Here is a 25,867-nt window from a genome sequence, read left to right as displayed (position 1 = left end):
ACCCCAGTCTTGAGACCAAAAGGGGGGGGGGGATGTAGGGACAGCGGCCATAGCCATAGCAATCATCCCCCCCCCCTTCAAAACCAGTTTGAAACACACCCACCTCTATCCTTGATGCCATGTTCTAGCTCCGCCCCTTCCTCTGACTCCCTGTAACGGTATTGGATACAGAGGATACACCGTGTACCAGGTACAGTGACGTCACGACTGCTTTAAATCAGCGAGGGAAACGAATTCCGTTCTCTCTGGCCGTGGATGTCCCCTCTGGTGGACTCCACATGTGAACGAGAGGCTGATGCATTTGGTGCTACAGAAGGACAGGGAACAAAGAACCAGCTATTGATACTGGACTTTAGCCAAAGTTCAATGTGCTTGACCTTCACAGAGTTACACCAATAGCTGAACTGGTTAATTACTGTTTCTCAAAGAAAAAAGGCGACCGGATCCCTTTTCTTCTTTTTTTTTTCAATGTCGACGAAATTATAAGCAAGACTCCTTCTAGATCATCGCGCGCCCGACGAGACACCGAGGATCTCCAGCTGACGAGCTGCAGAAGGAGCAAAGCGTCTTCCCTCCAGATCTGCGTCACACGCCATCTCGGATAACAGAAGGTTCACTTCAGTACCATCTTCTCATGGATAACAGAAGGCACACTTCCAATCGCTAATGAGTAAGGCTGGCATCTGGGCAAAGTTTGTTAGTTTTTACTTGTAGCTAGTTAATGTGAACAGTGTTTATTTGAATTCATTTATGATTTAGATGTATGCATTTTGATTCACATGATAGTTGGTCTTAGACTGTGTGTTGTTGATTTACTTTGTTTACTATCTGTGTTATAGCTAGGTTGTGCATGCGCTCTTTTATAAAAAAAAAAAAAAAACTCCTTTCGTCATACATTTCCTGTCCCGGGAGTTCAGTAGAGTTTGGGTTTAAGGCCTAGCCGAGCCTAGGTGAACTACAGATTCCCTTGTCTTAATTTTTGCGCGCTGTGCTGACCCTGCCCCTTTCTGGGCATGGTAGCATTCCATTCTCTCTCTCACACACACAACCACGTGATTTTCCCTATCACATTTTAACATCCACTCGCCCTGTTACTTCTGATCACCATTAGTGCCTTAATTATCATACACCCTACTGATTCTTATATGTATATATTGTATCATTTACACTGAATTATTCCTTGGCTGCTATTGTTGCTATATCTGATCAGTATTAGTTTGCTAATTCCTGTCAGCTATTTCAATAAATGGTATCTTTGTGGAATAAACTGTGTCCTGTTTATTGTTACAATATTCACTGAAGTGCCAACCTCTATCAAGAAAAGAACTCTTGCCTTCACCCATTTTGTTAATGAATTTGAGACTGATCCCTTTTTACATGAGACTGATTTTATTGATTTTAATAGTTTAGCTATAAACTATTACTGTAGATACATTAATGATTAATGAATTTGAGACTAATTAATGAATTTGAGACTGATTTGATTTAATGATTAATGAATTTGAGATGGATTCCTGATTTGATGAGACTGATTTTGTAAGCCCACTGCACCTACAATATTTCACCCGTTCTCTTTATGTAACAGTAGAAAATCAGCAAAAAGTTTATATAAATAAAATGTATTATGAACCAAATGGCAAAAACAATTATGCACAAGTACTGAATAGGTTTAGTCCTTATTCAGTGTGTATACAGTGGGTTTATTTATTTATATGGCAGCTTGTCTCTTGTATTCATGAAACGGGGCATCTCTTGTCAAGCAAAGACTTGATCTCGAGTGTATAGCACTGGGTTTTTTTTTGAGAGCTGATATAAGACAGTTTGTTCAGCAGAGTGATGTCAGTTGACTTATGATTGCATCATCAGTGACTTCTAGGAATAACGTCATGTATGATGCAATACCAGCTTCAGATTACATCATTCATTGTTTTGCCAAAAAAGTAAGTACTATCCAAACCCACTCAGATTTATTCAAAGAGCCAATCTTGAAAACGAACCAATGAACAGTTTTGAGTTTCATTTTTGTTCTCAGCGATCCAGAATTAGTAAAGTTTGACTATATTTCAGAAGCATTTTGGCTGTAGACCAGTGTTCTATGACTGTTTTAAAATATGTAACCTTATAGTGGTTTAAAATGAGACTATTAATGTTTTCTTTTGCTCTTAAGTAGTCATTAATTACTAGAGTTGAGCCGGGTACTCGGCTGAAACAAGTATCCGGTACAGATAAAGCACTTTTGCCAAGTACGAGTATTATACGAGTAATACGAGTCAATATCTGTGCTGGGCCTGAATGAAAATCCTCACACAGCGTCACAGCGCCCCTCCCCTACACACACTGCTCTGCTCACTCCCACAGAGAACAGCTCTCTGTCTCTCCCTCAGTCACTCAGGTTCGCGGCTCTTTTCCGTTCACATTTCGGGTTTCTTTAGCTTCAAGTTTGTTTTTATTTCAGTTTGTACTTACTGATAACCAGTAGAGTTCTGGTAAACATGGGTTTGTTCAGACATGGTGCTTTGTAGAAAGCGACTCGCATTGCGTCTCTGCCTGTCGGAGATTTTTTTTTCTTTTTTTAACCGTCGGTTAAAAACTTTTTTTTTTTACTTCACGCATTGAGTGACACTTTCTTGCTGTAATTCATGTAAAAATAAAGGCAGTGGTATAAGTATTACAAATTAAGCTACACACACACTCTCTGCCGGTCGTCGGAGTTTTTTTTTTTTTTAAACCGTGAGTTGGCTCTAACCAGTTTTATTTTACTTCACGCACTGAGTGTCTGACACTTTCTAGGTAGTAGTGGTATAAATAATATTACAAATTAAGCTATACACACACACCTGGTGTGGAAATTAAAAAAAATTAAAAAGAACCAAAAGAAAAATAAAAAAAATCACACTGATCATAAAAAAATTAAAAGTTAAAAAAAGAAAGTTGTTGAGTATGAAAACTTGTTCATTTCATAATTGCAACCGCATGTGTTATATTCATTGTTGCAAAACTTGTTCTGTAAATAGTTCGTTTGCTATCGTGATCAAAACCATTGATCTGAAGCTCAATGCTGATGCTGTCCTGTAAATAGTTTTCTAATCAGCAATAAATATAACAATTTCTGATCAACCCATCTCAATTGCATGCTTAAAATAACATACTGGTTAAAGCCCCGCCCGTTTCAAGACAACCAGACCCACTTCCGGGTATGGATCCGGATATAGATAATTCATATGGTTAACAGATACAGATAATGCTGTACTCGCTCATCCCTATTAATTACCACCATACAAATAATGATTTAACTGTAATGCTATTATCAGTCTAGTACTGCAGCATAAGACTAATTTGTTAATGGAATTATTACTGATCAGGAGTTTAATGTACTATGTTTAATGGAAATGTCGATCAAACCAAATAAGTATGGAGCACTTAAATGAAGCTCATCCAACTATATGCATCCACCTCATCTCACTGGTTGAGGAGAAGGCATCAAAGTTGTTTATTATAATAATAATCTAGGAATTGTACAAAAACCTGAACAAAAATTCAGTATATTTGAAGTTCTTTAGGGGGCGGCACGGTGGTGTAGTGGTTAGAGCTGTCGCCTCACAGCAAGAAGGTCCGGGTTCGAGCCCCGTGGCCGGCGAGGGCCTTTCTGTGTGGAGTTTGCATGTTCTCCCCGTGTCCGCGTGGGTTTCCTCCGGGTGCTCCAGTTTCCCCCACAGTCCAAAGACATGCAGGTTAGGTTAACTGGTGACTCTAAATTGACCGTAGGTGTGAATGGTTGTCTGTGTCTATGTGTCAGCCCTGTGATGACCTGGTGACTTGTCCAGGGTGTACTCCGCCTTTCGCCCGTAGTCAGCTGGGATAGGCTCCAGCTTGCCTGCGACCCTGTAGAAGGATAAAGTGGCTAGAGATAATGAGATGAGATGAAGTTCTTTATCCTAACATATATAGCTAAAAAAAATCTATGCAGTTGATTCAACTAATTATTTACAGACCCGTGGTTTGTATTCTGAAGTTCTTTCTGAATTTGCGGAATTTCTCAAACCTGGCTGTATCTTTAGACAACAAATTCATTATTAGCTATATTATTTGTTTTGATCACCTGGAAGACTCTGAGAACAGTATCCGTGTCCATTCTAGATTCAGTAGGGGTTAATCAGAATGTCATAGGACCTAACCCTATTTTTGTTCAGGTTTTTGTATGATTCCTCGTGGTCACACTCTCGATCTAGCACTTGCATTTGTATTAAATATAGAAAATATAGTCATACTTCCACAGTCTGATGCTCCCTCAGACCATTACCTCACCTTTTTTTGAAATGTCTTAACAATAATATATGCACCTTGCACACCATCACATCAAAAGTACATTCACAGCAACTACTGCATAAAGTTTTATCAGTAGTTTCCCAGAGTTATCAACTATGATTGGATCCCCATTAGACCTCACAGAACTTGATCAGACAACTGAATGCTTCAAGTCAACATTCTGCTTTACTTTAGATAATGTAGCTCCACTTACAAGAAAATAATTCAGGAGAAAAAATAGCACCTTGGTATAACAATCACACATGCACCTTAAAACATACAGTGGCATTCAAAAGTTTGGGCACCCTTATTTAAAATGTCTGTTACTGTGAATAGTTAAGTGAGCAGAAGATGAACTGATCACCAAAAGGCATAAAGGTAAAGACAACACATTTCTTTTCAGTGTTTTCTGCAAGATTTGTGTATTATTTTTGTTTTGTACAATTGGAGAGTGAAAAAAGAAAAGGAACACCATGCAAAAGTTTGGGCACCCCAAAACATTTGAGTTCTCAGGTAACTTTTACCAAGGTTCCAGACCTTAATTAGCTTATTGAACTGTGGCTTGTTCAAATTCTTCGTTAAGAAAGGTCAGATGATGCAGATTTCAAAGCTGTATAAATTCTCTGACTCCTCAAACTTGTCCCTAAAATCAACAGCCATGGGCTCCTCTAAGCAACTCCGTTGCATTCTGAATAATAAAATAATTGATGCTCACTGTTCTGGCCCTACCAGCAGTTCTTATGTTAAAGTATGCAGAGACTTTTATTTTGCCTATTGTTTACACCCCACATTGTAGCTGCAGGAAATCTGTAGAGAGGAGAAGAAGAAAAAGTTAGACAGCATGGTTATAAGCAGCATGGAAGTTTGTTGTTGTGCTCCTCCTTCTGTGTAGCTGTTCAAAGGCATTCTCTGTAAGTAAATCATAGTAAAGTTGAGATCAAGTTGTGATGTTTGTGCCTGTGAAATTAGATTAAGATTATCTTTGAGCATTATGATTTTCAGCCAAAGTTAGCTATACCAGTGTATTTACCCTGTTAGCTTCTGTTAGCTTTTGTATCGATTGCACCTGAGCCAAACCTTTTATTTGGAAGATTCATATTTCTTTTATTGACTGGTGCATGTATCTGTGTTTTAGTTTCACAATTTTCCATATAAAGAGTCAACTTCACCCTCGGTGTCCCGGACTTATTGTGTGGAGTTGTTTAGCTTGCTGGATAGCTGAATTAGGACATTCTGTGAAGCCAGTACAGTGAAAAGAGAGACTTGTGAAGAGCTACTGATGACCAAACTGCAGTATTGTGCCGGCAGCCCGAACCAGTACGACAACTGCAACGTCGCTAGGAAGGATTGAGGTAAAACACATCCATAGTAGCCATGGACAGAGCAAATGCATCAGTCAGATCATCAGATTCCCATATGAGTAGTGCTTCATGTAAAGTTGCATTGGCAGCAGCCACAGCACGTGCCAGAGCCCAAGCTGCGCATGCAAGAGCTGCTTATTCACGTAAAGAGATTGAATTAAAGATGGAAAAAGCCCGTCTTGATGCAACACTCATCGCCTTAGAAAGGGAGAGAGAGGCAGAAGCCGCCATGGCTGAAGCAGCAGTAATGGAGGCTGCAGCCGTAGACTTTGAAGATGAGTGCCGCAGTCGTGGACCAGAGTTACTGCCCAGGCAAAGTGCAGAACGGCGTACTGAGGAATATGTAGAAAGACACAGCCATCTCAGTGGCAGCTCACATTCACTCGAAGATTTACACTCATGTGAGGAGCAAATACCCCTCAATCCCAGTGCTTATGTATCTGTATGTGGAGATAAGGAAGGTGAACTCCCAACTCCTGATCACCATCAGCAATGTGACCATTTCGCAGATGGTAACCCCCATGTGGGCGATGTTCGTGCGAATACACAAGTGTGTACTGAGCCGATGAGTACCCAGCTGCATGCAGGCTTACCTGCTCACACACCCCGGCGTGCTGAACAAAGCGCGCTCAGGTCAGGCTTACCTGCTCACACATCCAGGCACGCTGACCACAGTCCACTCAGGTCAGGCTTACCTGCTTACACCTCCAGGCGTGCTGACCACAGCGCACTCAGGTCAGGCTTACCTGCTCACACATCCAGGAACGCTGACCACGGTCCACTCAGGTCAGGCTTACCTGCTCACACGTCCGGGCATGCTCACCACAGCCCACTCAGGTCGGGTTTACCTGCTCACACATCCAGACACGCTGACTACAGCCATTTCAGGCCAGGCATACCAGTTTATACACACAGGCACAACGACCACAGCCCCACCACATCTAGGGCTGCACACTGCCCCAGCGACACAGCCACATCTGACTTAGCGAGGTACCTAGCACGAAGTCAGCTAGTGTCATCAGGACTAACCAGGTTTGATGATAAGCCAGGAAATTACTTATCCTGGAAGAGCTCATTCCTGAACACCATTGACAGCCTAGATCTTACAGCAGGAGAAGAGATGGATTTATTAATAAGATGGCTAGGCCCAGAATCTGCAGCACATGCAAGGCGTATTAGATCAGTGAATGTGAGAGATCAAGCAGCAGGCTTATGGCTTGTGTGGGAGAGACTGGAGGAGATGTATGGCTCACCTGAAGCTATAGAGGGCGCTCTCTTCACTAAACTCGATCAATTCCCCAAAATATCAAACAAGGAGCATCATAAACTTAGGGAGCTGTCTGATTTGCTGTTAGAGATTCATTCTGCAAAACGTGAAGGATACTTACCTGGCCTATCCTATCTCAACACAGCAAGGGGCATAAACCCAATAGTGGAGAAACTGCCATACACGCTCCAGGACAAGTGGGTAATGGAAGGCTCCCGATACAAACAAGAATTCAGGGTCCCTTATCCTCCATTTGAATTCTTTTTACAGTTTGTACACAGGCAAGCAAAGGCACGCAATGACCCAAGCTTTAGTCTTCCTCTCTTAAGTACAGCAGTCAGGAAAGATAAGTTCAGTGAAAGCAGCCGAAGGACAGTTTCTGTGCATAAAACTGATGTTGCACACTCCGACTCCGCATCCACTGCCGAAGACCCAGAGAAGCAATGTCCTATGCATCAAAAACCACACTCCCTGCAAGTGTGCCGCGGCTTCAGGGAAAAGCTAATGGATGAACGAAAGAGAATACTAAAGGAGAATAACATATGTTTTAAATGCTGCGCGTCAAATAAGCATGTAGCCCGAGACTGTGAGGCAGCCATCAAATGTGCTGAGTGTGACAGCCATAGACACCCAACAGCGCTGCACCCAGGCCCAGCTCCGTGGGTCTCCAAGACCTCTCCACCCCCATCAGGGAATGGCGGGGAGAGTGATGAAGCATTAGAAACTGCTGTGGTTTCCAAATGCACGGAGGTATGTGGGGAAGGCTTCAATGGCAAATCGGGCTCCAAGATATGTCTTGTGACGGTCTACCCGGCAGACTGCCGCAACCAGGGCAAAAGGATGTACGCCATGCTGGATGACCAAAGCAATAGGTCGCTGGCACGCTCAGAGTTTTTTGATATCTTCCATGTAGGCGGGCCCACATACTCTTACACTCTAAAAACCTGCTCTGGTGTTGGTGACGCGTCCGGCCACCGAGCTACAGGCTTCGTCATCGAACCTGCAGATGGTGACATCAGCCTAACTCTGCCCACACTCCTGGAGTGTAACATGATTCCCAACAACAGAGACGAAATCCCCACTCAAGCCGCCGCGCACAGCCACCCTCACCTCAGAGCTATAGCCAATGAAATACCAGAAGTGGACATGAATGCTGAGATCCTGCTGCTTCTGGGCAGGGACATGCTGAGAGCGCACAAGGTGCGTAAACAGATCAACGGACCACATGACACACCCTACGCACAGAGGCTGGACTTAGGATGGGTCATAGTTGGCGATGTGTGCCTGGGCAGCACACATCGGCCTCCCGAAGTCACCAGCATGAAAACATACATCCTTGAAAATGGCAGGCCAAGCCACTTTCCCCCATGTGAGAACCACTTGAAGGTAAAGGAGAAAATCTGTTCCCCTAATCAGCCCCAGCCTGTCAGCCGTGTGACATACAGTGACAACCTGGGCCTATCGGTTTTCCAGCAAACCAAGGATGATCACAAGCTTGCGTCATCAATGGAAGATCTCCTATTCCTTGAAACAATGGAAAATGAATTCTTCCAGGATTCGGCTAACAGTTGGGTGGCCCCGCTACCGTTCCGCCAACCCAGGATGTGTCTGCCTAATAACCGCCAATATGCCATGGGTCGGCTGAAGTCTCTGCACCGAACACTCAACAAAAATCCAGAGATGAAATCTCATTTTATGGACTTTATGCAAAAAATGCTGGACAGCCACCACGCAGAGCTTGCTCCTCCCATGCAAGATGGGAAGGAGTATTGGTACCTGCCCTTTTTTGGTGTCTACCACCCACAAAAACCCTCACAGATCCGTGTGGTGTTTGATTCGAGTGCACAGTTTGAAGGCAAGTCACTCAACAACGTGCTGCTCTCTGGGCCGAACATGAACAATAGCCTGCTAGGGGTTCTTATAAGGTTCAGGAAGAACTCAGTTGCATTCACAGCTGACATACAACAAATGTTTCATTGTTTTCTCGTCCGAGAAGACTGCAGGGATGTTCTACGCTTTCTCTGGCACAGAGATAATGACCTGAGTAAAGAGGTGGTGGACTACAGAATGAGGGTGCATGTCTTTGGAAACAGTCCCTCTCCTGCTGTGGCCATCTACGGATTACGAAGAGCTGCCCGCCAGGGAGAAGAACTGTATGGCAGTGATGTGCGGTACCTCACTGATCGAGATTTCTATGTGGATGATGTCCTCAAGTCCGTCTCCACCGTGGAGCAAGCAGTCGATCTACTCAAAAGAACACAGAAGATGCTGGCAGCCTCCAACCTCCGGCTCCACAAGGTAGCCTCCAACAAAGCCGATGTGATGGATGCATTTCCAGTTGAAGATCGCGCCAAAGACATCCAGGATCTTGACCTGTTTGTAGATGACTTACCAGATCAGCGAAGCCTCGGGGTGAAATGGAGCCTCATGTTAGACCACCTTACCTTTCATGTTCCTCAGGACGAAAGCCCTTACACACGCAGGGGTGTACTTTCAATGGTGAACAGCCTCTTCGACCCATTGGGGTTCTTGGCACCAGTGACTATCCAGGGTCGGCTATTGTTAAGAGAGCTGTCAGCACAGGCCTCGGACTGGGACTCACCCCTCCCTGAGGAAATGCGTGAGAAATGGACAGAGTGGCGAAGCTCACTGAGCCATCTCAGCAGCATTCATGTGCCCCGCACATACTTTTCCATTCCCCCCTCTGAGATACAAAGCATTGAACTATGTGTCTTTTCTGATGCATCTGTCAAAGCCATATCTGCTGTTGCCTACCTGAGAGTCACTAGCACCAAAGGGACAGTAGAACTGGGATTCGTCATGGGTAAAGCGCGGCTCGCCCCTCAGCCCGAACTCACAATCCCCAGGCTTGAACTGTGCGCAGCGGTCATGGCTGTTGAAATCGCAGAGGTAATAAGTGAAGAAATAGACCTCCCACTCAACTCCGTCATCTTTTACACAGACAGCAAGGTTGTCCTGGGCTACATATTCAACCAGTCAAGGCGCTTCTATGTATACGTAAACAACAGAGTTCAGCGTATAAGACAATCTACCATGCCTGAACAATGGCATTATGTGCCAACGGATCGGAATCCTGCAGACCATGGCTCACGCTCTGTTCCAGCCTCAAGACTCGGCAACACCTCATGGCTCACAGGCCCCTCGTTTCTCCTCAACTCTAAGCTTCCACCTGAGCAGCACACAGAGTTTGACCTTATCAACCCCGATAAGGACGTAGAAATCCGCCCTGAAGTCAAAACCCTATCCACACACGTCACTGAGAGCTTCCTTGACTCCAAACGCTGGGAGCGCTTCTCCACATGGAGATCACTGATCCATGCTGTGGCCAAACTCAGACACATAGCCCTGTGTTTCGCTCACTCACAGAATGATGGAGACTGTGCTGGGTGGCACATCTGTAAGAAGGCCATCTCCAGTGGTACTCTCGAAGAGGCAGAGAACCTTGTCATCTGGAGTGTGCAGCATGAAGTCTATGGAGAGGAGTTCCGTTGCATCACTGCGAAATGTGACCTCTCCAAGCAAAGCCCACTCATCAAGTTGAATCCCACCATCGACAGCAGTGGCCTACTGAGAGTAGGTGGTCGTATCAGTCAGTCAGGCCTTGAAGTAAAGGAAACAAACCCCATCATCTTACCTGGCAGTCATCACATCACCACTCTTATTGTACGACACCATCATGAGAGAGTGCAGCACCAGGGCAGGCACTTTACAGAGGGTGCTGTCAGAGAGAGCGGCCTGTGGATAATGGGAGCAAAGAGGTGTATTGGGAAGATATTAAACAAATGTGTGATTTGCAGACGACTCAGAGGCAAGATTGAGGTGCAGCAAATGAGTGAACTACCTGCAGATCGTCTTCAGCCAGGCCCCCCTTTCTCACATGTGGGCATGGACATGTTCGGGCCATGGGAAGTGTCCGCAAGGAGAACACGCGGGGGTCAGGCTAATAGTAAGAGATGGGCAATCCTGTTCACCTGTTTATGCACAAGGGCTGTCCACATCGAAGTGGTTGAAGAGATGAGCGCTTCTAGTTTCATCAATGCTCTGAGGCGTTTCTTTGCGCTGCGCGGCCCAGCCAAACAGTTGCGCTCAGACTGTGGGACCAACTTTGTTGGTGCATGCCGAGAAATGGGCACCAGCATTGTAGAGCAGAGTGAAGTCCAGAATTATCTGCAAGAAGAAAAATGTTCTTGGATTTTTAACCCACCCCATTCATCCCACATGGGTGGAGTGTGGGAATGCATGATCGGCGTTGCACGACGCATACTGGACAGTGTGCTGCTGCGTGCTGGACAAGCACATCTTACGCATGAATCACTCACCACTTTCCTTGCCGAGGTCACAGCCATAATTAACGCTCGTCCTTTGATACCAGTCTCATCTGACCCTGAGCATCCCCACATTCTGTCACCCTCCATCCTGTTGACCCAGAAATCAGGTACATCAGTTCCACCTTTGGGAAGCTGCAGTCCAAGGGAGATCTTAAAGAATCAGTGGAAACGTGTACAGCTGCTGGCTGACGAGTTCTGGAATAGGTGGCGCAAGGAGTATCTTGGCACTCTGCAGTCACGGCACAAGTGGCAACACAAGAGACTAGATCTCAAGCCAGGAGACGTTGTTCTTCTCAAGGAGAAACAGGTCAGGAGGAATGAGTGGCCTATGGGGGTTGTCGTTAAGACAGTCCCAAGCCAGGATGGACTAATAAGGAAGGCTGAAGTCAAGATTGTTCAGCAAGGAACAACAAAGAACTATTATAGACCTATTTCAGAACTAGTGTTCCTTCTATCCCCAGAGTAAGGTATCATTCTAATGTGTTATGGTATCTCTAAGATACCAGACGGGGAGTGTTCTGGCCCTACCAGCAGTTCTTATGTTAAAGTATGCAGAGACTTTTATTTTGCCTATTGTTTACACCCCACATTGTAGCTGCAGGAAATCTGTAGAGAGGAGAAGAAGAAAAAGTTAGACAGCATGGTTATAAGCAGCATGGAAGTTTGTTGTTGTGCTCCTCCTTCTGTGTAGCTGTTCAAAGGCATTCTCTGTAAGTAAATCATAGTAAAGTTGAGATCAAGTTGTGATGTTTGTGCCTGTGAAATTAGATTAAGATTATCTTTGAGCATTATGATTTTCAGCCAGAGTTAGCTATACCAGTGTATTTACCCTGTTAGCTTCTGTTAGCTTTTGTATCGATTGCACCTGAGCCAAACCTTTTATTTGGAAGATTCATATTTCTTTTATTGACTGGTGCATGTATCTGTGTTTTAGTTTCACAATTTTCCATATAAAGAGTCAACTTCACCCTTGGTGTCCCGGACTTATTGTGTGGAGTTGTTTAGCTTGCTGGATAGCTGAATTAGGACATTCTGTGAAGCCAGTACACTCACAAAGCAAGAGAAGGCTACAAAAATGTAGCAAAGTGTTTTCAAGTAGCTGTTTCCTAAGATCATAATGTTATTAAGAAATGGCAGTTAATAGAAACAGTGGAGATCAAGGTGAGGTCTGGAAGATGAAGAAACCTTTCTGAAAGAACTGCTCGTTGGATTGCTAGAAAGGCAAATAAAAAAACCTGTTTGACTGTAAATGACCTTCAGAAAGATTTAGCAGACCCTGGAGTGGTGGTGCACTGTTCTACTATGCAGCAACACCTGAACAAATATGACCTTCATGAGAGAGTCATCAGAAGAAAACCTTTCCTGTGTCCTAGCCACAAAATTCAGTCTGAAGTATGCAAATGAACATCTAAATAAGCCTGATGCATTTTGGAAACAAGTCATGTGGACTGATGAAATCAAAATAGAACTTTTTGGCCACAATGTGCAAAGGTATGTTTGGAGGAAAAAGGGTGCGAAATTCCAGGAAAAGAACACCTCTCCAACTCTGAAGCATGGGTGTGGATCGATCATGCTTTGGGGTTGTGTTGCAGCCAGTGGCACAGGGCACATTTCATTGGTCAAGGGAAGCATGGATTCGAATAAATACCAGCAAATTCTGGAAGCAAACATCACACCATCTATAAAAAGTTGAAGTTAAAAAGAGGATGCGTCTTACAATAAGACAATGATCCAAAACACACGTCAAAATCTACAATGGGATACCTCAAGAGGCACAAGCTGAAGGTTTTGCCATGGCCCTCAAAGTCCCCTGACCTAAACATCATTGAAAATCTGTGGATAGATCTCAAAAGAGTAGTGCATGCAAGACAACCCAAGAAACTTGTAGAACTGGAAGCCTTTTGCAAGGACAAATATGTGAAAATCCCCCAGGTAAGAACTGAAAGATTATTAGCTGGCTACAAAAAGTGTTTACAAGCTATGATACTTGCCAAAGGGGGTGTTACTAGGTATTAACCATGCAGGGTGCCCAAACTTTTGCTTCAGGCCCTTTTCCTTTTTTTATCATTCTGAAAATATAAAAGATGAAAATATATATATTTTTTTGTTTAGAATATAAAGGGAATGAGTCATCTTTAACTTTATACCTTTTGGAGTTCATTTCATCTTCAACTTGCTTAAATGTTCACAGGAACAGCAATTTTGAAGAGGGGTGCCCAAACTTTTGCATACCACTGTAAAATTAGAAAATGGTGTCAAACAAAATTGATAGTATTCCAATTAGCATGGAATGAGAGCCACTGGAACTCCAGAGACAAGCTTCTAATGCTGCTTGTTCAATGTTTCTTTCCACCATAATAGAAGATAATAAAAATAATTTTAAATTTTTATGGAATACTTTAGCAAAATTAACTAGGAATAAGACCACCACAGAAACATGCAAACCTTCAATATGTCGTAGCAATGGCTTAATGAAGTTTTTTCAATGGCAAAATTGAAAATATTAGGCAAAAATATCAAACTACTAATTTGAAACTAGACAATTTGATAAGTATCCCTGGAGAGAACACTATGAGCAATGATTTGTGTTTTACACTCCTTAAAGAGACCGAACTAATTTCACTTCTCTCATCTCATCTCATTATCTCTAGCCGCTTTATCCTGTCCTACAGGGTCGCAGGCAAGCTGGAGCCTATCCCAGCTGACTATGGGCGAAAGGCGGGGTACACCCTGGACAAGTCGCCAGGTCATCACAGGGCTGACACAGACAACCATTCACACCTACAGTCAATTTAGAGTCACCAGTTAACCTAACCTGCATGTCTTTGGACTGTGGGGGAAACCGGAGCACCCGGAGGAAACCCACGCGGACACAGGGAGAACATGCAAACTCCACACAGAAAGGCCCTCGCCAGCCACGGGGCTCGAACCCGGACCTTCTTGCTGTGAGGCGACAGCGCTAACCACTACACCACCGTGCCGCCCCTAATTTCACTTATTCAATCAAAATCTTCAACTTGTGTACTTGCCTATACAATTTTTTTCACCCCTTACCTATATGATTCTTTAAACAGATAACACCAGAAGCAATCAAACCTCTTTGAAAAACAATCAGTTATTCTTTTAGCAATGGCTATGTCCCTAAATCCTTTTACCTAGCAGTTGTCAGACCCTTGATTAAAGAACCTAACCTCAACCCTTGTCAGCTGTCTCATTATAGGCCAATATCAAACCTCCCTTTTATCTCCAAAATCCTAGAAAAAACTGTGGCATAACAGTTATGCTCATATCTACATGGGAATAACATCCATAAAAGGTGTCAACCAGGATTTAGATCTCATCATAGCAGAGCCACAGCACTGGTTAAAGTAGTAAATGACCAACTACTGGCTCCTGATCAGGGGTGTGTCTCCTTGCTTGTGCTGCTTAACCTGGGTGCAGCTTTTGACACCACTGATCGTTCCATTCTGCTGGATAGACAAGAAAATGTCATTGGAGGTAAAGGAATGGTCCTCTGCTGGCTCAGGTCTTATTTAACTGATCATTGTCAGTTTGTATATGTAAATGGTGACTTTTGTATGCATGCTAAAGTACAGTTTGGTGTTCCAGAAGGTGCTATCTTTGGCCCACTCCCCAAAATAGGCTACCTCTGGGTAATATTATTTATCAGCAAAGTATTACTTTCCACTGTTATGCTGGGGGACACAGCTGTATCTTTCAGCAAAGCCAGATGAGAAACACCAGCTTAATAAAACTGAGGAATGTGTAAAGGACATTAGACACTGGATGCTTATTAACTTCCTTCTCCTTAATTCTGACAAGACATTGCTTGTACTAGTATGTGTACTAGGACCGTATGTGGCTTGGTGTGATCAATACTCATGTGATGCAGGGCCAAGTTCACTTGGTTGTCTCTGACTCCGCCCAACAGGAAGTCAGCTATGTTGGATGGAATGTGGCGATTTTGACATTTTTCCCATGCTGTTTTGAGGGGCTTACCATGGCTAAAAACTCATGAAATTTTAAATATACATTTGTCTTATGATACAATTTGAGGTGATATGGTAAATTTGTGTAGCTGGGCTTCATTAACTCCATAGCACCACCTAGTTCAAAAATACAGATTTGACACCTTGTACATATTCAAAAACTCATGAAATTTGGTACACATGCAGTCATGCACACCAAAACTCAGCCATAGGGGCTTGACCTCAGGTGTGTCCAGGGGACTCCATAGCACCCCCATATGTCACGGAGACTCCTGCCCAGTATATAGTTTCACCTATCCATGTCAAATTTGGTAGGTGTGTGGAGTGCCCCCAAATGAACAAAATTGCCTATACATTACATCAGCTATATTCAACAGGAAGTGAGATATTTTTGGTTTTGTGAGTTTTGACGTGTTGCATTTTAACAAACTCTTCCTTGGCGGTTAGTTGGATCCATGCCATAATTGGTATACGTCATGTCAAGATGTTGATGCTAAATTGCGAAGGGATTTGTGATCTGTCACAAGATGTTGAAATGGCAAACCAATAAATTTATTCGTTCCACCATGCAAACAGGAAGTGGGTCATAAATTTACCATGCATTGCCTGATACGGCTCAAACTTCACAGGTTATAGGATATGATGGTTCTGAAGATATCCACATGCCCAAAGACACCCTCTGGTATAGCGCCACCATTTGGACATGGACAGTAATGACTTCATTGCCAAAACGTGTGTTACATTTTGATGTACTCTTCCTAGGCGGTTTGTTGGATTCATGCCATATTTGGTATACGTCATATCAAGATATTGCTGATTTTAAATTGCGAAGGGATTTGCGATATCTTGCAAATTGTTGAAATGGCGAACTAATATATTTGTCATGCCACATGAACAAGAAGCATGTCAAAAATTCACCATGCATTGCCTGATATAGCTAAAAATTCACAGGTTATAGGATATGATGGTTCTTATGATATCCACATGCCCAATTTGACCCTCTGGTATAGTGCCACCATTTAGACCTGGACAGTAATGATTCCATTACTACTCAGGGATAGAGACTTGAGCCCGGGTGTGTCCATTGGACTTCATAGCGCCCCCACATGTCATTAAGACTTCTGCCTGGTATATAGTTTCACCTATCGGTGTCAAAATTGGGAGGTGTGTGGGGTGCTCCAAGATGAACAAAGCTGAAATGCACATTGTTTTAGTCAATTGACTTGTGAGAGGATTTGTGATATCTTGAATGATGTTGAATTATGGCGAGGAGGGTGGGGGGGTCCTGAAGAAATGGAAAAGTGTGTGCATGTCCTGTTGGATAAGGCTATAGATTTTCCTATCTATCTGGGACTGGGTTGGTTCCCAGATAGAGGGGAAAGTGAATGGGGTAGGGGTATGGGTGTTATCTGATGAGACGTGGTCAATTAATTTAAGTCTGTAATGGTAATTGTGGCTGTCCCTTTGCAGCTTCCCCTGGTGGAGGTGTGAAGTGTGTGGAATGAGTGTCAACTCCCTCTCCAAGAGGGATGTTTGGGAAAGAGTGAGGTGGAAGGAGGTGGAAAGGCTCATGATTAAGCGGTCTTGTGGTGTCAGGGTCTTGTAAGAGAAGGGTGGGGGTGGGGGCAGAGGGGAAGTGGATGGGGGGGAGATCCAGGGGTATTGTGGGGATTAGGTTAAATTTAGGTAATTGCACCAGTGTGTAAAGATGGTATGTGCGGTAATGGATGTCCAAAGTATTTTGTCATGTGTGGTGTAAAAAGTTTCTGGTGGAAAAGTGGGTATATGGGGGAAATGTCTGCTAATATATGTGTTCATCTGGGTAAGGTTATGTTTCTGTACTGGTGTAAGAAGGGATGAAAAGTTACTCAGTAGGATATGTATGATAGCATTGGGGAATGTTGTGGAGGCCTGTTTATAGAGTAATGAAAACTGTTTTGTCCTTGTGTTTTTGGGGTCATGATCTCGATGGTTAATCCCCACTGATAAGACCACCGACTCCACTTGGGGGAGAGAGGTAGTTTGCAACAGTAATTTGAGGATCTTTCGATTGCGTTCATTATGTCTTATATTAAATATAGTTAGTTTTTTTCTTTTTTATCAGACATCTAGTTTTTAGGTTTGTTTACCTGACATGTTTCGACGTACGACTGTCATCTTCCTCAGTGTGTCACCGGATGTTATTGGTGACACATCTTTTATCAGCTGATGTTTCCAAAGGCGTGGCCTTCCTGTCTGGTTTGACAGGTCGGTCACGCCTTCTACTGTCTGTTCGTCCCCTGCAAGATGGCACTCCAGGTATGGGAGAGCATGTATGCTCCCTCATCTCGGTTGATGGTCCTCGGGCTTCGCTTACGGATCTCCATGGCCTCCCTGATCCAGCACTGATGTTTGTTATCTTCTGTGCGTATGACTCTGACATTCCCTCAGTCCATAATATGATTTTCCCTTTTGCAGTGATCTGTTATGGCTGACTTATAATTTTCCTGTTGTGCCTTTTCTTTTATTGTTCGGGTTTGTCTTGTAGCTGTCTCCTTTTCGCACTCCTTCTTATGTTCATTTTTTCTTGTGTTGAAACTCCTTCCTGTCTCCCCAATGTAAGTTTTATTGCATAATTGACATGGAATCTCATATATGGTGTTGCATCTGTTGTCCGGATGTATTCTGTCTTTGGGATGAACCAGGATCTGACGGAGTGCTGTGTGTGGTTTGACAGGTGTGTTAATGTTGTGTTTCCTCATTGCTCTTTGAATGCGTTCAGTTATTCCCCTAATGTATGGTAATGTCACTACTCCCCTGTGTTCTTGTTTGTTGGTTTGTTTTTTCTCTTTCTTCTGTGTTTTATTGTTCTTAACCTGTTCCGCCCCTTTGGATATTGCCCATTGTGGATATTGACATGCCTTCAGTGCATGTTGTATGTGTTGTTCCTCCTGTTCTTTGTCCTGTGGATCTGTAATTATTGCTGCGCGTTCATGTAATGTTCTAACTACAGATATTTTGTGCATTATGGGGTGTTCAGAAGTCCAGTTTAAATATTGGTCGGTGTGTGTGGGTTTTCTGTGTACTTTTATTTTGATGTCCCCATCTTCTGTGTGATGTATTTTTAAGTCCAAAAATGCTATTGACTGCTCCGTTTCCTCTTCATGTGTGAATTTTATATTGCCGGTATTGTCTATGGTGTTGAGATGGTCGGTGAGTTGTTGAGTGTGTCCCCTCTTCACTTTTTCTAGTATGTCATCCACGTAACGTTTCCAGAGTGTTGGCCTGTATTCTGCTGGTATTGTAGTGAGTGCTTTCTGCTCCAGATCTTCCATGAAAAAGCTGCACATGATGGCTGATAGTGGGTCTCCCATGACAAAACCTTCCTTCTGTCTGTAAATTGTGTTCCTGAACTGAAAGTATGTGGACGTGGCGATGAATTGAAGGAGCTGAGTGATGTCTTGTACAGTGAGGTTTGTGCGTTTCTTGAGCGTCCTGTCTGTTTTTAATTTTTCTTGTACTATCTGTATGGTGGCTTCCGTGGGTGTTCTGGTGATATGACATCGTGTGATATGAAAACTTTGTCTTGCTGCATTTTGATGTTTTTTAGTTCTTCTGCCAGTTGTTTTGAGTTTTTGCAGTGTTCGTCTGTGAGTCCTAGTAATGGTTTAATTATTTCGGTGAGTGCTTTTGATAAGTTGTATGTGACTGAACCAATGCTATCTACTATGGGGCGTAATGGTGTTCCTGGTTTGTATATCTTTGGTGTGCCGTAAATCCTGGGGATGACGTTGGCTGTGGGTACTAAATGATTGTATGCCTGCTTATCTATTTTATTTTCATCGAGTAGTGGTTTGAGTAGTGCTTTAAGTTTCTTTTTCTTGTCTTCTGTTGGGTCTTTTCTTAATATTTCAAATGCGTTGTCACTGAGTAATTCAATCATTTTCCGTTCATATTCATCAGTGTCCATAATAACTGTTGTCCTGCCTTTATCTGCTGGGAGGATTGTGATGTCTTTATTTTTTGCTAATGTTCTCATGGCTTTGGCTTCCTGTTTGGTGATGTTGCTAGGTGGTGGTTTGGCTGTTTTCAATATACCAGCTATTGCGTTTCTTAGTGCTGCTTTTTGTGCCTGATCCTGTATTTTCTCACATGCTAATTCAGTTGCCAGAATGAATTCATCGTGTGGTATATTGTGCGGTGTGACAGCGTAGTTGAGTCCTTTTCCTAGTATACTGTGTTCTGCTTGTGAGAGTTTGTACCTTGATATGTTGTGGATCCATTTTTCGTTGATGTGTGCGTGCTCCGGTTCTGCCTTCTTTTTCTGTGCGATGAGTTTGTCCAGTTTTCGGATTTGTCGGGTTTTTGTCTTGGTGAATTCCTGCTCGTGTATGTCTGCCAAGTGTCCGTGTATTGCTATTTCCATTTCCTTGTTCTGGGGAAACCGGCGTTTGAAAGTTTCCATCTCCCTATGTAGTTCGCTGTTGATATTATTGAGTTTGTCAGTTGTGCACCGTATCCGTTCTTTTACCAGAGTCATCCGCACTTTCCTGATCATCTTCTCCGCGTTTCTGGTTGGAGTCGGGTTCTTGATGTTCAGGCTGGCCGGTACGACTTCCCAGAGGTGGAAAGTAACGAATTACATTACTCACGTTACTGTACTTGAGTAGCTTTTTTGTGTACTTATACTTTTTCAAGTAAGTTTTAAAGAGTGTACTTTTACTTAAGTATGTTTTCTTTTAAGTAGTGTACTTCGGTACATTTTACATCACAACCATTACTGAGTAAAAAAAAAATAAATAAAAAATAAAAAAAGGCTAAAACGGAGAAGGGGAAATGCGTTCTGGAAATGAATCACGGGAAGGACAGTTGTCGCACGCGCGAGTCTCACACAGACGATGACAGACATGCACTGGCGCTTTAAGGGGGGGGCTTCGGGGGGCTCAAGCCCCTGGGCCACAGCCAATCAGGGGCCTTGTAATATTAATAAAATAATAAACTGTCGGAATCGTGGGCCTACATTAATGTACGGATAGAAATAAGGTTAGAAATAAATGAGCGCACAGTAGCCTGCTGTAAGAGACATGGTGGATGTGGTTCGCGAAACGAACACCCACAACTGTCCCAGAATAAAATGTAACAAAATGTAACGTCACGCACGAAAGCGTGCCAAAGACTGCGGACTACTGAGACACAAATTTAGAGGCTTTGAAAGATGAAGCGTTCACATGTTAGCGGGACACATAAAAGGAAAAAAAGAGAGAGATGCAGGTAATGATAGAATCGTTGCCTAAAGTCACAGACTTTTTTAAGGTAAGGATCACCAATCTGTTCAGAATATCAGCTACTTATCAGTTATCAGCCTACCAGCAGCTAGGCTATGTGTAGCTAGGCTAGATATGCTATGATCTGTCCAACAGTAAAATAAATCAGTTGTGATTTGAATACGTGTCGTGTGATTTGAGTTATAATCCTGTTGGTATAATAGCATATTTCGATGGGGATAATAAAATGTCTAAAATGGCATCTACTGAAGAAATTGATGAAAAGATTGTAGCCTATAATTTTCACAGTTTGGGCAGCAGACAGAGTAAGCATACTGAGGGGAATAACAATACAAAGCTAGCGCATATCCACATTTCTCGCTAGCTGTGTTGGGTGTGTTGTTAACCCGTGTGGATTTAAGTGAAATACTTGAGAAGTTCTGTGGTCAAGACAACGTTTTAAGGTAAGGACACTTGATTATTAATGTTTGCCCGCCGTGGCTTGTTGTTGACGAAAGGCCCACACGATTTTGCCTTATGCAGCTACTGCTAGCGTCATGCTTTGAACTAGGTTAAGCTCATTTGCGCTAAAGGATGGGTTTATTGAAGGACTTTGATGTAGCTAGTTTCTTTTTAAAAAATCGTATGCTCAAAACAGTATGCCTGTGTTCATCATGTTTAACTTTTTTCTTGATGGAGTGCGTGAAATATTGTTGCAAGTGGTATTTCGATGCAGTCATGTCAAAAAGGCAGTTGAATGCATGGTCTTATTCAAGGAGAAGGAAGACTTGCATGATGCTTGAACATAGATCGGTAAAATAGACCCTAGTAGGACTTGGTTTCGTGTATTTCGGTCTGTAGAGTTATGAGTTTGGCCGCTGTCCATAGTGTTTACGTTTCATGTGGCCGCCGAGCCAAGTACCTTCATCATCATCATCATGTTCCCCTGTCAAAAGTTAAACTCTCTAGGGGTGCTTCTGCTGTAGCAGTTGCAGCAGTTGCTCAAAGTTTGATTTGTCCATCATCATACGTCTTATCTGTTGGGTGTCTATGCCCAGCAGATTTTCCCATTTCGTCCATTTGTAACCATTTTTGTCAAACAGGAGCTGCTTTTGCACTTGGTTATTGCCCATCCAGCAAACGTGAGCAATATATTTTAGTTGTTGTACGTAGCAGGATAGTTTTATATCCTGGGTTCCTGTCAGTTTCCGGAGGTCAGCATTGGACATGTTGTAGCTCCAGTCTATATCTTCATTTGTAGTGTTCTTTTGGTCAGGGGCATTCTTTCGTTTATATCCACCTTTAATCATTTTCCTTAGGAAGCCATGTCACACTACCTCAATTTTGTGAATTTCACTGGATGATAGTTGCCATGCCTGTGTGCTGTACAGGAGACGAGATCGAACGCATGCCACTAGGAACTTTATACGGGTTTTTAGTAGTATTCGGTGGTCGGTTAGAACGTGTTTCAGTTCATTCCATTTCATGAATGCAGCACTTATCCTAGCATGCAGGAAGTGTGAGGATTCATCACAGTTGCTGACATTATAACCAAGATATTTAAAGGTGCGGACGTTTTTAATATTAGTGCCACCAAGGGAAATGATACTTGGTTTACATTTGATATCATCATTGACGTTAAAAGCCATTGTTTCTGTTTTGACATATGATATTTGTAAACCAAAGTGGGTGTAGGTCTTATCATACAACTGAAGAATATTCTGAAGCTCCTTGATGGATCCAGCAAGTATGGCCTGATCATCTGCATATAGAATATGTTATGCAACCCTCTCCTGATGCTCGTGCTTTCGTATGCATTTCTCTTGTGGATACCTCATTTGGAATGCAATATCTGAACTTGAAGCCTGTATCTGGGTACAGTTTTGATATCTCATGCTGTGCAATCCTGACAACAAAGTCCATATAGATATTAAAAACTGATGGCGATTCTAGGGCACCTTGTCTTGCAGTGAATGTTTGTTTTCATGCCGCCGAGCTATTTTTATATATTTTATTTTTTAAAAGGACTTGTCTGTAGGTGTGTGTTTTATGTTTACAACACATAGGTCTACATTAGCGCACGCGCGCTTGTGTGGTTATCTCTGGTCATGCCCCTGCGTGAAAGTTACGCAGTATCACTGTCCTGTCCATGGTAATAATCAGAACTGGCTCTGTAATGATAATGCGTGAGTTCTTCTCTCCCTCTGTGGTCGGATGTGTTGAGCGATGTGAGCATGGGCCTTGCGCAGCTACGCTGAGCCAAACGTAACCTATCGTAGGCTTCTAGGCTAATTACGCACTTACACTGTAAATGCTTGACACGTATTGCAAATAAAATAAGTGTTTTCCTGGCCAACGGTAAGGGTAGGGTTGACAGGTAGCCTATGAGGGCCTAGCCCCTGGGCCACGGGTGTTGATAAAGTGCCCCTGCGGACATGGAGGAGACCGAGGAACCTGTGGTGGACGACCCTGCAGAAAACGCAATTTCTTCCAGTAATGAAGTGCACCCCTGGCCCTACATACGTGATCACTTCAGCTTCATAGAGAAAAGGGGTGACAGTTTCATTATGCAATGCAGATTATGTGTGCCCAAGAAGACAACCATTGCGGCATACAAAAATTCGACGTCTAATCTGCGCAAGCATGTTGAGGTAAGTGTTGTCATTGGCATCATAATCACGGGCGCAGATAGACGGGGGGACGGGTGGGATTCGTCCCACCCAGATTTAAATTCACCTCGTTCGGTCCCCCCCACTTATAGGGAGGAAAAAACGTCTATGCTGTTTTTCTTTGCATAAGGCAAACCTCACGGAAAAATCAAAAGACTAATTACCATTCGGTTTATTGAGGTGCACAGCAGTATATACATAGTTGCAACAGCTCACATAAAACAAAACAAAGACTGATATTCAGTTGGTTGAGCTGCGCAGACTGCACAGGTTGCGAGCTCGAGCTTGGTTGCTATGGTTACCCACAACAAGTTTGACAGGCATATCGGGGTTGGGGTTGGTTTGCTGGCAGCTTTGTCCCCCCCAGTTTTTTGTCCCCCCCAGTTCAAAAAACGTATCTGCGCCCCTGATCATAATGTTTCCTTTCCATAGTAAAACCGACAATAGGCTGGTTATATTCCAAAAATAGTGGATGGCATTGCTAATGTTGAAGTAGCAAACTGTTGGTACTGTAACATAATGGTAACTAGTCTGTTATTCAGTTGGCTAATCATGCAAGCAAGTTAGCTCGCCAACCTGATGTGATCAGTCCTCCTACCATTCTACATCCAACAGGCCAGAAAGGAATACTAAGCAAAACAAATAATGTTTGAATTGAATTGTTCAATAACACACAGTGCACACAGGCAAGCTACGAGATTTTGGTGCAACATTTCACTTTCATATTTCGTGTACAATGCTTTGTGTGTGGTCAGGGCGATGTAAACGACATGACTGTGTGTATTGACCTTTTTTGTTTGTCTCAGTTTTAATGCAGCATTATCCTAAGCATTCAATTTGATACACTTCCTTTAAATAAAACATCTGGGTTGAGATGTACATATATCCTTGTTTCCTCTTTTTCATTTTTGCACAACACAATGGAGGCAGAAAACACCCATTGTTAAAAGTAACATTTTACTTTTACTCAAAGTACATTTTAAATGATCTACTTTTTACTTTTACTTGAGTAGATTTTTTGTCTGGTAACTTTACTTGTACTTAAGTAAAATTTCATCAGAGTAACAGTACTTGTACTTGAGTATAATATTTTAGTACTCTTTCCACCTCTGCGACTTCCTCATCCCGGCAGCGCAGATTGAATCTCAGGTGGTTTCTGTATCGTGCCCATTTTCGCATCAATCTCTCTAGGCGGCGAAACTCCTTGATGCTTTTATCTCCACAACTTATTCTTAATCTTTCGATTACGTTCATTATGTCTTATATATCATTAGTTTTTTCTTTTTTATCAGACATCTAGTTTTTAGGTTTGTTTACCTGACATGTTTCGACGTACGACTGTCGTCTTCCTCAGAGTGTCACCGGATGTTATTGGTGACGCATCTTTTATCAGCTGATGTTTCCGAAGGCGTGGCCTTCCTGTCTGGTTTGACAGGTCGGTCACGCCTTCTACTGTCACTCTGAGGAAGACGACAGTCGTATGTCGAAACATGTCAGGTAAACAAACCTAAAAACTAGATGTCTGATAAAAAAGAAAAAACTAACTACAGTAATTTGAGGAAACGGTAAATAGTAGCACTGGAGTAGCTGTCAGTTTGGATTCTAAGGTTGGGAAATGGGGGGGGATCCTGTTTAAATTTGAATCCCCTATAAAGAGTATGGGTGCTGTGCTATGTTGTACAATGGACCAATGTTTTAATTTTTCTTTGTGGTTTGATGCACAATGGCATGTGTGTCAAAAGTGTGCTGGCTGGGTAGGTGTACTGGAAGGGCTAGGTGTAGGCTGTGGTGTACAGTGATGCTTGAAAGTTTATGAACCTTTTAGAATTTTCAATATTTCTGCATAAATATGACCTAAAACATCATCAGATTTTCACACAAGTCCTAAAAGTAGATAAAGAGAACCCAGTTAAACAAATGAGACAAAATATTATACTTGGTCATTTATTTATTGAGGAAAATGATCCAATATTACATATCTGTGAGTGGCAAAAGTATGTGAACCTTTGCTTTCAGTATCTGGTGTGACCCCCTTGTGCAGCAATAACGGCAACTAAACATTTCTGGTACCTGTTGATCAGTCCTGCACACCGGCTTGGAGGAATTTTAGCCCATTCCTCCATACAGAACAGCTTCAATTCTGGGATGTTGATGGAATTCCTCACATGAACTGCTCGCTTCAGGTCCTTCCACAACATTTCGATTGGATTAAGGTCAGGACTTTGACTTGGCCATTCCAAAACATTCACTTTATTCTTCTTTAACCACTCTTTGGTAAAACAACTTGTGTGCTTAGGCTCGTTGTCTTGCTGCATGACCCACCTTCTCTTGAGATTCAGTTCATGGACAGATGTCCTGACATTTTCCTTTAGAATTCGCTGGTATAATTCAGAATTCATTGTTCCATCAATGATGGCAAGCCGTCCTGGCCCAGATGCAGCAAAACGGGCCCATACCATGATACTACCACCACCATGTTTCACAGATGGGATACGGTTCTTATGCTGGAATCCAGCGTTTTCCTTTCTCCAAACAGAACGCTTCTCATTTAAACCATAAAAGTTCTGTTTTGGTCTCCTCTGTCCACAAAACGTTTTTCCAATAACCTTCTGGCTCGTCCACGTGATCTTTAGCAAACTGCAGACAAGCAGCAATGTTCATTTTGAGAGCTGTGGCTTTCTCCT

The 25,867-nt window shown here is 42.9% G+C and overlaps 2 protein-coding genes across 4 annotated transcripts in view; both read left to right on the top strand.

Annotated features, from left to right (window-relative positions):
• The first annotated feature begins 2,349 nt into the window (after positions 1-2,349).
• LOC132871002 (zinc finger protein 501-like) overlaps positions 2,350-25,867 on the top strand; it is a 144,156-nt gene continuing 120,638 nt past the window's right edge. The window contains exon 1 of the mRNA XM_060905143.1: positions 2,350-2,392. The gene's annotated coding sequence lies outside the window, so the exon portion shown is untranslated. The remainder of the gene's footprint in view (positions 2,393-25,867) is intronic.
• LOC132870982 (uncharacterized) overlaps positions 4,871-25,867 on the top strand; it is a 45,220-nt gene continuing 24,223 nt past the window's right edge. Inside the window, exons 1-3 of one of the 3 annotated variants that reach the window (XR_009651237.1) lie at positions 4,871-5,216; positions 5,441-11,992; positions 12,217-14,547. Coding sequence is in view for 1 of the 3 variants with exons in the window: in XM_060905046.1 (XP_060761029.1) it covers positions 5,680-11,748 (6,069 nt within the window). In the remaining 2 variants the exon portion in view is untranslated. Of the gene's footprint in view, positions 5,217-5,440; positions 12,197-12,216; positions 14,548-25,867 lie in introns of those variants that run through there. The other 2 variants (XR_009651238.1, XM_060905046.1) reach the window with 2 other exon arrangements.

Source organism: Neoarius graeffei, chromosome 22, assembly GCF_027579695.1.
Source record: "Neoarius graeffei isolate fNeoGra1 chromosome 22, fNeoGra1.pri, whole genome shotgun sequence".
NCBI lineage: Eukaryota > Metazoa > Chordata > Actinopteri > Siluriformes > Ariidae > Neoarius > Neoarius graeffei.
The sequence above is the reverse complement of the archived record's forward strand: the minus strand, read 5'-3'. Positions and strand labels throughout refer to the sequence as shown.